General features: G+C 42.5%; 1 protein-coding gene across 1 annotated transcript in view; it reads left to right on the top strand.

Annotated features, from left to right (window-relative positions):
- Positions 1-9,571, top strand: part of esamb (endothelial cell adhesion molecule b) — a 64,808-nt gene extending 55,237 nt beyond the window's left edge. The window contains exons 5-7 of the mRNA XM_061828380.1: positions 6,540-6,662; positions 6,758-6,887; positions 8,941-9,571. Coding sequence (XP_061684364.1) covers positions 6,540-6,662; positions 6,758-6,887; positions 8,941-9,409 — 722 coding nt within the window. The 3' untranslated portion in view covers positions 9,410-9,571. The remainder of the gene's footprint in view (positions 1-6,539; positions 6,663-6,757; positions 6,888-8,940) is intronic.
- Positions 9,572-14,177: the final 4,606 nt, after the last annotated feature.

The following is a 14,177-nucleotide window of genomic DNA, read 5'->3' as shown; positions in this document are numbered from 1 at the left end:
CAGTGAGCAAATATCCTTATTATACTTTCTAGGTCATCCACAGTACTGGCTGGCATGCAGCAGGGGGGCATGCGCAAATGATTGTTGGGGGGGATAGTTCATGAAGGTGTACTGACATTTAACTTGCCAGAGATCTTCGCCAGCTCATTCTATATTTAAGATAGACCCACTAACTCCATGGCTCCAGTCACGCAGGGATCGCTAGAAATCTCGTTGTGAGACTGCTGCACATCATTTAAAGGGAATGAGAGAATCTGCTTCGAGGGGGCCAAGCGGGCTGGAACAGTTGGCGGAAGGTGTCTGGTGTTCTATGTGACAGAGGAGTCTCCGCTAGGATGAAGGGCAAACTTTATGAAAGAGCAGAGAGGCCATCCGTGATGTAAGAATTAGAGATGGTGGCACTGAAGAAACAACAGGAAGCAAAACTGGAGGGACCAGAAATGAAGATGTTGAGGTGAGCAGGTTGGATAGGATTAGAAATAAGCTAATTAGAGGGTACAGCCAAAGTTGGATGTTTTGGAGACAAGGTTAGAGAGAGCAGACTTCGATGGTTTGGACATGTTCAGAGGCGAGAGAGTGGTAGAAGGGTGCTGAGGATGGAGCTCCTAAGCAAAAAGAGTGAGAGGAAGACCTGCTGACCCCAATCCAGCAGATCTGACTCAGGATCCTTACATCATCATCATCATTACCACCACAGCCATCATGTCCAAGAGCCAACACTTTGGACTGTGTTTGGTAAATAAGAGCTCCAAATTAAAGCGTTATTTATTGTAGAGGGAATGTTATAAATAACATTGAGTTTAAATATGAGATAAGCATTATAAATAGAGCTCTCATAATGGAATCTTTTTAATTGATTCGATTCCCCTATTGATTATTGACCAAATAGACTAATAATCTCCCCGTGACTAAAATATATTACTGTTTTGCATTTTATTTCTCATTTATGAGGGCATGAACTTCAATACTTACATTGAATATGTTGGTACTGAGTGTATGGTATTAATTTGGTGTACACAATTTGAGATAGAAAAATGCTAAATGGGAAGCAATCACGATTAGCATTGGCATGCTAGCAATTACATTTTATGTGAAAAAAGGCTAACTACAATTCACCTCATTCATACACATAAATTCCACAGAAAATTTGCGACCGCTGGCACCATATCGTCCCCCCCGATTTGAAACAACAAATGTGGGGCAATCGTCAAGATAAAAATGATTTCCCTGGCCAGCGTTGCTATATTATAATGCTAATAATACGAGAGCAAAGGGACCATTCATTCCAAGTCTGGATGTAAAGGGAGTCTCAATATCTCCAGGAGTCTTCAATCACACCACTAAATGTCGTTGGGTCTGCTCTTGGGGGTTCCGAAAAGTTATCGTCATGTCCCTGTTCTCTGCCTCTGCTGTTGATTTTTCTTCCCATCTTTGGTTTCATTGCTGGTGGGCGGAGTCTCCTGCTGCGCAAAAGAAGCAGAAGGAAGGCGCCAGATTGTTTTAATGGATTGCTCTCGTCCGCTGTTCCCTTGCGTATGACCCCCTCACTTCTTGTACCTTGGTATTAGTTTAGTACCTTTCGTGTTTGACTCAGGCCCCGAGTCTATTCCAATTTTGTGTGGATTAGATCAACTTTTGTTTTTCCTTTTCTTGGCGTCTCCCTTCTGCTGTGCCTCTGTCCGCCAAATTAATTTAGAAGAGGATTTTTGGTGCTGGTTTCATACTGACCCTTTTGTCAGCGTCTCTTTTGGTTTGTCCTTTTACCATTTCTACTCACGTGTTCCATGCACTTTTTTCACCTTCTGCTCATATGTAATATACAACTTTTTTTTTTTTTTTTCATTAAATCGACTAGATGTTATCTTCCACGTGTTGCATGCCCCATCTGCAGCCCCAGTCGTTATGGTAACAAAAGCCTTACTCTGCCTTTTAAAGGTCCACTGTCATGAAATGCATGATTTTTCGTATGTTGCTAATGAAAACACGGCAGCCGGTATGGACCCATCTGTTTTTTCACCACAAAACATGATTTTAATGAATATGGATTTTTGTAACTGCTTAGGTGTCGTCGTCGCTCGCGGCCCCGGGTGCCATTGTTCATCGCCGCCGTGGAGGTGGTTTGGCCTCATGCAGCTTGGCTATGATACGCATATCATCTAAATATGGCTCGAAACAATAGGGTAATATTGCCCCGGTCACTTCACTCACAGGTTGTGAGATGTTCTCTTCTCCGAAAAGAGCTTCTGTGTTAGAAGGGACGTCGGAAAAATCTGAACATCTGTTGTTCGTCTCCCACAGCATGTGGCACAGCGTCTTCTCAATGGCAAATGTCCCAGTGTGACATCATGGACAGAAGATGCAGCCAATATTGTCCCTTATAATATAATGCATAATGCCATCATCGACAGCAACTTGCTTCCACAACTTTGCGTATGGATGACGCGGTCTTCGCTCATTTATTTTTTCGTATAGACATTGAAGTGAATAATGTTATGTATTTTTCATTACGATATCTATTTTAGAATGTTTATAGGCATGGAACTTGACAATCACAGATGTGCTTTCAGGCAGTTATTGAACAGGGCAAGCAGCTCAACACACAAATACAAAATGAAAACACCGGCAAGGACCACGGAGCAGATGGTAACACCGAACTAAAACAAGCTGAGCTGGGTAACTAACATTCTGCATAGTTCAACCATGAACACTGTGCTTAAATATAAGAAGATTAAAACAATATGAAGCCTCCCATGCTTTAGTCATGAGTGAACAAACAGAATTGAGTTGTGGGCTTCACTTGAGGGCCTTCATTATACTTCATAAAAGGAGTTTTTCTTTACATTCTATGAATTTTGTTTTGAGTTTTTATATATATATATATAGTTTTAAGTAAAGTGCAATATTTCTTTTTTGGTACATTAAAAAAAAAAAAAAAAAAAACTGGTAAATGTATATACCACTATGCTGGGGGGCACAATATGATGACCTCTATAACGGATTTCAATTTTCATTTTCCTTAATTTGATTCCAAACAAATTCAATCGGAGATTCCGACAACATAGGTTCCACTACACTAGCATTGAAAGCAGGAATATGAAAAAAAAAAACAAATGCATTTAAATCTGTTTCATTGCCATTTGTGGCCATCTGCTTCCAAACAAGAGGACTTAGCATCGATTGACGTGCGCCGTTCATCTCTTGATGACGCTAAAGTCCTCAGATTTAGCAAACGGAAGCTACTCTCTCTGATTGACGACGTCGTTTATTTTGCTTTGCAAACTTGAAAACTACAACACGAAAGTCCAAATGTCATCCTTTAACAGCACTTTAATACATGCTCTGGCTCTTTCCTTTGACACTGGACGTGCACTGCTCATCTTTTTTTTCTGATTTTTCTCTTTCTCCCTTCTTTTCTTGTTTTGTGCCTAATCTAACAAGCCCCATGTCATTACTTGATCAGCCCCGCTAAGAGCCCTAAGTAGGATTTGGGCCCAAGAATCTCTAACCCTCCTCCTCCCGTCCACCTCATGTCCATCATGCAGTGTCGTTCTTGTTCATTTTCTCTTTCTCTCTGCCTTTTTTTTCCCCTCTAATAACATCACAAAACAAAAGAATGGAGGCCGTGCCCTCAGCCCATACTGGTCCTGGGTTTTATGGGTAAGGGTTTCCCCTCATTCATCCCCCTGCATCCCAATACAGATTTTTTTTTTTTTTTTAAAGCTTTAAAGGAGAAAAATATCCACAATTAGTATGTCAAATCTGATGATAATTTCAATATTTAAGATACATATTTGTTGATCCAATCAACAATTAGCTCTATCGCTCTATTTTCTCCTTTAAACCTTCACTAGCTGTCTTTTAGTGGTAGTTAGGCTGTCATTTGCCATCAACCTACTGCTGTGTATTAAATACAAAATTATTAGATTATCCTGTGCACAGTAGAATTTATAGACAGTTTATTCATATCCTATTAACTGATGTGATTGTTTGCCACCCACTGGGGGGGAAACAAACGTGTTGTGCAATCTCTTTTTAGTTCCACCTTTACATCGTATGCTGTAATGTGCCAAAATGATTGTATAGCTAGTAAGTCGTCAATGTTACAAGTGAGATTGTCTGGCGACCACTTCAGGGTTTACCCCGCCTCTCGCCCAAAGTCAGCTGGGATAGGCTCCAGCACACTTGCGAGCCTAGTAAGGATAAGCACTCCGGGAAAATGGCTGGATGGATGTTACAAGTGATCCTATGTTCATGGTGCTATTTACACACAGGAGAAAAATTGTGATGGTTCGTCACTTGTTGCTAGGCAACTGTCCCTAGCATAATGCACAAGAAAACTGTGACCGTATCTGAATTCAATATATTGTCCATACAACGTTGCAGTTGTTTCTTTACAATTAAATATAAAAGCAACTTTGTTTTTATTAGGGTTTGGAGTGTGAAATTGTACCCCATCATTCCGGAGGCTGTTTATCATATGTTAAGGCCCCTGCTGTCGCCAAATGATCTCAACAATATATAGTATTATTGGGCACAGGAATGGTAAGGGATAAGCCATCTTAAAACGTATTGTAGCGCTCACGAGGCAGTGAGGAACAGTTGCACTTTTATTTTTGTAAGCATAAGAACAAACTTACCTTTCTTTCATACAATGACAGACACATGCTTTAATTTGTAATTTTGGACTTAGTGTGCATGCAGGGGCATTTCTAGATCCTATGGGGACTCTTGGTAAAGAACATGGAGGACCCCCTCCCCACACACACCAAGCAAGATTCACATACACTAAAAATGATTTTAGAGAGAATCCCGAGAGGACATTGCAGTGTCCACGGGAGATTCCAGTTGTGTTGTTGATATGGAGCAATATGAGACATCCCCAGCTTTCCATCAGCTAGCAGCGGTATCTCAACACATTGTCGTTGCAATGTTTAAGGGAGGCTATTCGTTATTTTCTCATTGATAAAAGCCAATGTCAGCAGTTTCTCAAGGCCATTTTTAATCTCGAGGTCTTTGGCTATTACCTGGGTTGCTTGCTCTGTTGCGGTATGTCTGGTGTCAACCAGGACTCGGTGTAAGATTTCCCATAAATTCCACAAAGCATACCAATTTGGTTTACTAAAACAACACAAGATGACAACATACCTCAGTGTGTTGTCTGAAGATTGAACCAGATTTGTTCAGAATTTTATTTTTAATGTCGGCATTTTAAAAGGCAGCTGCCGCATCAGGCTGCAGATTTTGGTGAATGGTAATACCGTGAAAGCACGGCGGCGGACGCACGCGCCGGCAGTGGTGTCGCGACCTTTCTGTGCGAAAATATGAGAACCAAATCTGGCGAGTGAACAAGCTCGTGCGATAGATGATGCCGTGTGTGTACGTGGGCTGCCAAAGTGGCCCTTGGAAAAGCACCAGAGGTGGATTAAATGGCAGATTAATGACAGGAAACAGTAACTAATGAGTCAAAACAAGCGTCGCTGTCATGAAACGACGTCATGTACATGAAGAGCAAAATGCAACCAAGGTGCGTGCAGTGACGTCAGCCTAAAATGAATGACTATGCCAAATGACCCAGTTTTTTTCTTCCAATTTAGGCATCACAAAAAATTATAATTCTTGATATTTTTGTGAGTTTATAGTATTACAAAAAATTCTTTGTATACAGAATGTGATTTTTTTTTTTTTTTTTTTTTTTGGGGGGGGGCACAGAGGGTGTGCTAAATGAACTAAACTTCCCTATAACCAAATTCAGTGCATACATTTATTCGTTAATATCCATCCTATTATCCCTACCACTTATCCTCACAAAGGTTACATTGGGCATTATTTAAATGTATGATTTTAGAGATAAAGAGTACATAGTACAATGTCTGATTTGTACTGCTGTATCATGGTATTACTTGATTTATAAAAAAAAATTAAATTTTGAAATTTTAAAATATTGAGCAGAATAAAAAAGGTAATATATATAATATATATATATATATATATATATATATATATATATATATATATACAGTACCGTACACAAAGAAGCGACTGGACTGCACATCAGCCTCACAGTTCTGAGGATAAGGTTCAAATCTGGACTCACCTGTGTGGCATTGCATGATTTGCCCATGCATATGTTTTTTTTTTTTTCCCTCCCTCTGCGTACTCGGTTTTCCTCTCACATCCCGTCAAGACGCAAGGTAGTTGAAGACTATAAATTGCCCATAGGTGTGAATGTAAGTTCAAACTATTCTGTTTATATGTGCCCTCCAATTGGCTCGCAACCAGTTCACGTTGTACCCTGCCTCTCACCCAGAGTCAGCTGGGATAGACACCAGCATGACGCTTGTGAGGATAAGGAGCTTAGAAAGTGGATGGATGGATATATGAAAACAGATGAATAAAATACAAGCTAATACATGCAGTACATCGTTTTATTTATGCGAAGTACACATTACTAGCCGACCCCAATGAAGGGACCACTACATACCTGATGTGTTAAAGAAGTCTGACAAGCTTTGTGTGCGTGTGCGTGTGTCTGCTTTCAGACGAGAGACAAGGCACCCTGCGGCTGAGCAACCTGACCAAAAGCATGTCGGGGAAGTACATCTGCCGAGCCAGCAACACAGCCGGTTCAGACAGCTGCTCCATTAACCTGGAGGTTATCACCTGTACGTAGAGACACACACACACACACACCACTCTAATCGGAGGACCCCATCTGAGGTGATTAACGCATCGTGTTGTGTTGTGTTGTGTTGTGCAGCTTCCAATGCGGGTATGATAGCAGCAGCCACCCTGGGCTCCATGGTGGGACTAGTCGCCTTGGTCCTCTTCCTCATTTTCGTCCTAAGGAGAAGTCGAGACACTGAGGAAGAGACGGCCAATGAGATCAAGTGAGCAGTCTTTCATTTGGGGAGCGGCTTAGTGACGTGAATAGTGAAACCGCAAATAACTGAGGCTATCCCCAAAAGGGGCTTGTAATTGCCTATAGGTGCCACAAGATGGTGGAAAAGCGACTATGGAGAGGGTCAAAGAGCATCTAGCATTGATGCATGCATGCACGGACCCATGTTACGTAAATGATTGCATTAAATAGTTAAATTACTCAACACAAATAAACCACCTTCACGTGGGGCATCAACACCACCACCCAACACTGCAGTGCGCATTTTACACTAGCTTTTTTTTTTTTTTTTTTTTTTTTTTTTTTTAAATTTTCACGAGAGGCAACATTGCATTGTAGGTAACTTAGTCATTGGGGTAGTGCCAACTGTCTTAATAACCAGGGCTTCCTCCTACCCTGGCACTGTTGTCAGCAATGTTCCCTCTAAGCTGCGCAACTGCGCATTTGCGCACTCTCAGTGCAGATGAAAAGAGATCCAGCGCAGTGAACTACAGTTTTTTTTTTTTTTTTTAATCACGGCACCACACTTCCTCTCACAACGAGCTGCTACTGGGCCTCGTACTCTACTTCCTGGTTTACCTGACTCAGCCCCCTCTGCTCTTAAAGTGGTAATTACAATTGGTGTGTAATGTTAAAATTCTACCTTGGCACAACTGATCGAGGATGAAAGCACAGACAATACAGTGCATAAATAGCTAATTTTGTATTTTAAATATGGGAGGCAATATAACATTAACCCTAAAACTGTTTTGGAGCATCATTCAGCTTTCAACATGCATTGCGAAAGATATTCTGCAAGCAATAATTCACTTTTACACCAAGAAAAACAGAGGTATATCATTGTGGGTTCAAAAAAAAATAAATGAAACAAAGTTGGAAGCGACATTTGAAATTTATAGCTCATCGTTGGCTTGGTTTGGTTAATGTATTTTTTTGTTGACATTTTCTGTGTAAGTTTGCAAAAACACAAAATTGTTCTGAAAAATGTTCTAATGGGAATGTCATCTGAACCTTTGAATGAGCCATGTAACTTCAATGGATGACACTGATCTGACCATAATGCATACGTCTGTTGCTCAGAGTGGTTAAAGGGGGCGCTCACGGCCTTAGTGTGTTTGCTCACACGTAAAAAAATTAGAGGGAACATTGGTTGTCAGGTGCTCTGTTCAGATGTGATGTGGATTACAGTCCACAATAACCATTCAGTTTTGAAGTTGACTTAGTGACATGATTTTACATCAGATAAGATATCAGCCCCCCAGTATGTCTGATTCCTTTTGGTGCATCCATTGGACATCGCCACAGCGTTAGAGTGCTGAGAGGTGGCCCTTATTATTTAAGTTTTAAAACCTGATTTTATCCCATAGCTTGGCTCACATTGCACCCGACCCCAATGGCCTTTCTCACAGGTGGTGAGTCCATGGGAAGGGGGATTTGCTTTTTTAGCCTTATTGGAGTCATCACCAATTCGTGCAGAGCCCTACTTTACACAGTTGATTCGTCTCGGTCTCCGCCAGTCACCTGAATCGCTAGGGAGTGCTTTGACCTATTTCACCGAATACGGAAGTTGGTTGGGCATTACCCCTGTTATCTAACAACAAAATTGTGGGGTGTGAAAATGCTGAGGGGCGAGTAACACTGGGAAACCTACTAGCCGCAGGAGCAGTTGGCAAGTCCTGGTTGTTACTGTTTTTATAAAGTAAAATACAGTAGTAGCCCTCCATTAAAATCCCGTTACAAAATGTTTATTTTTGGGGGGAGGGCATAACCGATCAATAGCACTTCCGTCCATTTCAATGAGGAAAGATAATTGGTGATACAAGTTATGAGCGTGGTCACAAAATTATTTTAACTCAAAATTCATCTGCATGCAGATTGTGTTCATATCTCAGGCTTGGTAACAGAAGGAATTAAAGTCAGAAAATAATCAAATAAAACAGACTGCCAAATCACATTGGTTCTCCCGAAGGTGAGGGGGTGTGATGTCCATTTGGAGTTCTTCTTGTGAAGTTCTCAATTGTTTTTGGTTCGTGTGTTTGCAGGGAGGACGCGCAAGCTCCAAAGCGAGTGTCGTGGGCAAAGAGCAACACGGGCTCAGACATTGTGTCCAAAAACGGCACACTGTCCTCCATCGCCACCAGCCCTCGGCCCGGAGACCACCCCCACCGCCAGCCTGCCTTCCACTACCCCTACTCTCCCTCGTCCACCACCGACACGCACTCCGTCATCAACGCCTACCAGCTGCGCCCGGGTGAGGCCAACACACTGCGTGGCCTGCCGGGTTACAACGCGGGCGGGACACCGTCGCGCAAACACAAGCGGCCCCCAGTGGCCAACGGAGGCCCGCCCCAGGTTGTCCGCTTGCCCCCCGTCAGGACTGAGGGGGCTCAGCCTCAGACACCGCCCGCCTTCACGGCATCCCCGCGGGCCAGCTCGTCGTCCACCCTGACCCGGGCGGGCACGGTGGCCGTCATGGTGCCTGCGCAGAGCCAAGCGGGCTCTCTGGTATAGCTTGTGACTGGACACGAGGGAGGGGGAGACTCTCACGGTTCTCTGCCTTGTAACTGGAATTTTCTGTGACCTCCTGCAAGGACTTTTTGTTCACAACACTAACTTGGAACAGTTTTGATTTTCACTGCGAAGGTTTCTAGTTTTCTGAATAAACTGATTCGTGTATGTACCGTGCCGTGGAAAAATTACTCACCCCCTTCCTGGTTTTTATTTTATTTTTTTTTTTTGCACATCCATCACACACAGATTTCAAAAAAAGGTAATTGCCACCCTGAACTAATGACAGGATGCCCCCTTTGCAGCAATAACTGAAATCAAACATTTGCGATAGTTGGAGTCTTTCTCATCCCGCTGGAGGAATTCTTTGCAGAATTGTTTCAACACCACCATATTGGAGGAATTTCTAGCATGAACTGTCCTTTTGAGGTCGCACCACAGAATCTCAATTGGATTCAAATCTGGATTTTGATATGGTGTGAAGCTTTTTTTTTTTTTTTTTTTTAAGCCATTCATAGGTGGACTTTCCAGTGTGTTTTGGATCGTTGTCCTGCTGCATGTTCAAAGAGCGCTTGGGTTTGAGGGCACGTACTTCTTCTTCTTTTCCTTTCGACTTGTCCCATTAGGGGTCGCCACAGTGTGTCATCTTTTGCCATCTTAGCCTATCTCCTGCATCTTCTTCTCTAACCCCAACTGCCCTCATGTCTTCCCTCACCACATCCATAAACCTTCTCTTTGGTCTTCCTCTCGCTCTTTTGCCTGGCAGCTCCATCCTCAGCACCCTTCTACCAATATACTCACTCTCTCACCTCTGAACATGTCCAAAGCATCAAAGTCTGCTCTCTCTAACCTTGTCTCCAAAACGTCCAATTTTGGCTGTCCCTCTAAAGAGCTCATTTCTAATCCTATCCAACCTGGTCACTCCTTGCGAGAACCTCAACATCTTCATTTCTGCCACCTCCAGTTCTGCTTCCTGTTGTTTCTTCAGTGCCACCGTCTCTAATCTGTGCATCATGGCCGGCCTCACCACTGTTTTGTAAACTTTGCCCTTCATCCTAGCAGAGACTCTTCTGTCACATAACACACCAGACACCTTTCGCCAGCTGTTCCAACCTGCTTGGACCCGTTTCTTCACTTCCTGACCACACTCTCCATTGCTCTGTATTGTTGACCCCAAGTATTTGAAGTCGTCCACCCTCGCTATCTCTTCTCCCTGTAGCCTCACTCTTCCCCCTCCACTTTTCTCATTCACACACATATATTCTGTTTTTCTTTGGCTAATCTTAATTCCTCTCCTCTCCGGTGCATGCCTCCATCTTTCTAATTGTATAAATACAAATAAATAATAAATCATAAAAGGGCACGTACTGAGGGCCAGATATCCTCCTCCAGTATTTTCTGGGACACAGCAGAATTCATTGTTCCATCAATCACAGCAAGTTGTTCTGGTCCTGAGGTAGAAAAGCAGCCCCAGACCATCACACTGCTACCACCATGCTTCACTGTTGGCATAATGTTCTTTTTTTATCAAATGCTGTGCCATTTTTACACCAAATGTAACTGGCCGCACACCTTCCAAATATTTACATTTTTGACTTGACTCCAAAAGTTTTGAGGATCATCAAAAAAAATTTGGCCAAATGTGAGACAAGCCTTTGTATTCTTTACTGGCAGGAGTTTTTTTTTTCTTTTTTTTTTTTTTTTTTGCTTACGAACTGTCCTTGTGGATGCCATTTTTGGATTTTTGCCCAGTGTCTTAAAGTAAAGTCATAAATTGAATTGTCATTTAAAAACTGCTATTTGTATTGATGATTTGAAACCTTTGTGTGTGATGTGCAAAAGAAGAAATCAGGAAGGGGCAAAAACCTTTTCACAGCAGTTTTTCCAGGCACATTTCTTGATGTCTCAGGCGTTTAAAAAAAAAAAAAAGAGCTCCAATTCAGAGCATTCTAAACAAACAACAACAAAAATGACAATTCAGGTTTTTATACAGAATTGAAACAGTTATGGGCGGCATGTTGTCTGACTATGGAACAACTGCCTCACAGTTCTGAAGAGTCTGGTTCAAATCCAGCTTTGCCTGTGTGGAGTGTGCATGTTCTCCCCAAGGCTCTTTGGGTTTGCACATCATTAAAAATAAATATATATACACACAAATGCGTGACTGGTTAGCACAGCTGCCTCACAGTTCTGAGGACCTGGAGTCAAATTGTGTTTGCATCTTCTCCCTGTGCCTGTGTGGTTTTTCTCCAGGTAATCCACCCCCCACCACCATCCAACCCACATTCCGAGACCATGAACGGCAGGTTGGTTGAAGACTCTTAAATTGTCCATAAGTGTGAATGAAAGTGAATATGGTTGTTCCCAGGTGTCCTGCGATTGGCTGCCGACCAGTTCAGGATGTGTCCAGCCTCTTGCTCAAAGATAGCTGGGATAGGCTCCAGCACACCCACGACCTAAATGAGGATGAGCGGTTCAGAAAATTGATCAATGAACAGTTCTGGAGCATTGGATGTGTTGCCTGTGATGGTAGGTAGAATGTAAGAAGAAAAAAAAAAAGGTAAATAGTGATTATATTTGTCTTTGCAACAGTTTTGATGGAGTTATTGTTTGAGAGCCACGAGACATCCCGTGATACGCCCCGATTTTTGCAGGTTGTGTAGTGGAATTTCTGTACCACGGAAAAACATCTGCATATGTTATTTGCAAATGTTGAGCAGCCGCTTGTAGCGTTTGGAATACATTTTGAATGGTTAGAAGGTGTTTTCCAATAAATAAGAAAAGCTGTGGAACATTGGTTGTCTTGTCTGTCCACTAAAGGCTGACACGGGAGTAGATATTGATTCTTGGCCTGAGTCACTTAAAAAAAAAAAAAAAAGTCACACTCCTTCCCACTCTGAGATTGCTCCCAGTCCCTCCAATCCAGATTTTTTTTTTTTTTTTTGTTAAATTGCACTCACCCCGACAGAGATTGATACCAATCCTAAGTGAGAAATGTCTAGCAGAAACGGTCAAATAATTTGTTTGAAGTTAAAATAACTGCATATTTTTCATTCCTGTTGTCATAGTTTCCACTCCCGTCATTTCCAAGTGACTTTGTCACAATGGACCTTTCCAACTGGCGGTCTTCAGCTCCGTGCCCCTTAGCAACAGTTGCCATCTTCCAAAATGGCGATTCAACAGAACATGTTTGAAGTGGATTCTCCATTGCGTATTCCAGATAATATTGGGGTGTTTTTTTGCCAAATGCGCCAGACTTGTCCAAGATGGTTCTACAGAGAGGTCTCAACTATTTCACGCAAGAACATGTACATGGAATTGAGATTTTGGACGGAGCAGGACGCAATGTCAGAGTTACAGCAAAAAGTTGGCGATCGATGCAAAAAAAGTTTGAAGACTCACAAACTTCATACTGAAATCAAACAGGATAAAATAGTGGAATCGTACTGCGCATGTAAAGCTGGGTGAGTACTTTTTACTTGGAAAGATCATGAATAATATCATTGTAGTCTTTGTAAGTGAGTGGGTGTATTCATTTGACTTGGCTCGTAATCGAACCCAGTGCTCTCTTTTAAAAGTCTGTTGTGATACAAATAGGCAAATAGACATTTCTCTTTCATGACATCGCGCCTTTATGTATCAGGAACCCGACTCTTTGGCATAAAACATTACACACTTCATTCAGCAGGCCAGTGATACGCTAGCAAAGGGAAAGTTGTTCTCCTGCAATGTATAAAGTGCTGATAATAATTCAATCAAACTCAGAGATGATACTTCTGATGATCACTTGCCTTCGAACATACAGCCTTGTGTTTGCTGACATTGTCCACATTGAATTGTACGCGCGGTCTTCCGTGAGCCTTAATCCATCGTCGACACTTCGTCAACTCGGTTTTAGGCTTTGGAAAATGAATCAACCAGGCCCCCTATGACCGAGCCGGATATCTTTCATCAGAATTGCACGTTCCCCAACCGCATCGGAGGACCATTTTCTTCGTAAAATTAACTTTTCAACACGCACGCGACTGATAACCAGCATTGCTTGTGGGACACGACGACGAGGAGAGGGGCGTGTCAAGCCAAGGGTTAAGACAATGTGGCTATCTGATTGCCTATAATAATAATAATAAAATAATTTAGGAGTGATTGACAGGTCGGAAAGGTCCATTCCCACTCTTGATGACCTTCACTCGCAACCAATCGTGATTCAGTCAAAATTTACTCCCATGCTGCAGGAATTCCACAGGAGCCAGTGGGATTCCCAAAAAAAATGTAAGCCTCTTGTCTCCATGTCCACAGCAACTGGCCAGCAACCAGTATAGGGTGTAGTCTGATTTTCATTTTTTTTGGGTGGGGGGGACTGGCTCTAGTTCCCCACAACTCTGAACAGGATAAGCACTAAAGTGGATGGATTGTAGCATTAACTGAATACTCTCATTATCCACAGTTGACTTTTTTTTTTTTTTAAACTGGATGAAAGAAATTATTAATTCCTGTAGCCACACCTATGTTGCAGTGAGCGGAATAACTGCCAAGTAGAGGTCTTCTGCCATAGCTGGAGCCATTATCTAACCCGCTTATCCTCACAAGGGTCACAGGAGAGCTGGAGCCTATCCCAGCTGGCTTGGGGCGCAAGGCGGACTACACCCGGAAGCGGTCGCAGGGAAGGTATCGACACCACAACTGAGCGGGAATCGAGCCCATGCTGCCCGCGCCAGAGTCAGGTGTGTGTACCATTACACTGGGATTTCATTGAAAATAAGAATTTTGC

The sequence above is a fragment of the Syngnathoides biaculeatus genome, chromosome 8 (genome assembly GCF_019802595.1).
Source record: "Syngnathoides biaculeatus isolate LvHL_M chromosome 8, ASM1980259v1, whole genome shotgun sequence".
Classification (NCBI taxonomy): domain Eukaryota; kingdom Metazoa; phylum Chordata; class Actinopteri; order Syngnathiformes; family Syngnathidae; genus Syngnathoides; species Syngnathoides biaculeatus.
The sequence above is the reverse complement of the archived record's forward strand: the minus strand, read 5'-3'. Positions and strand labels throughout refer to the sequence as shown.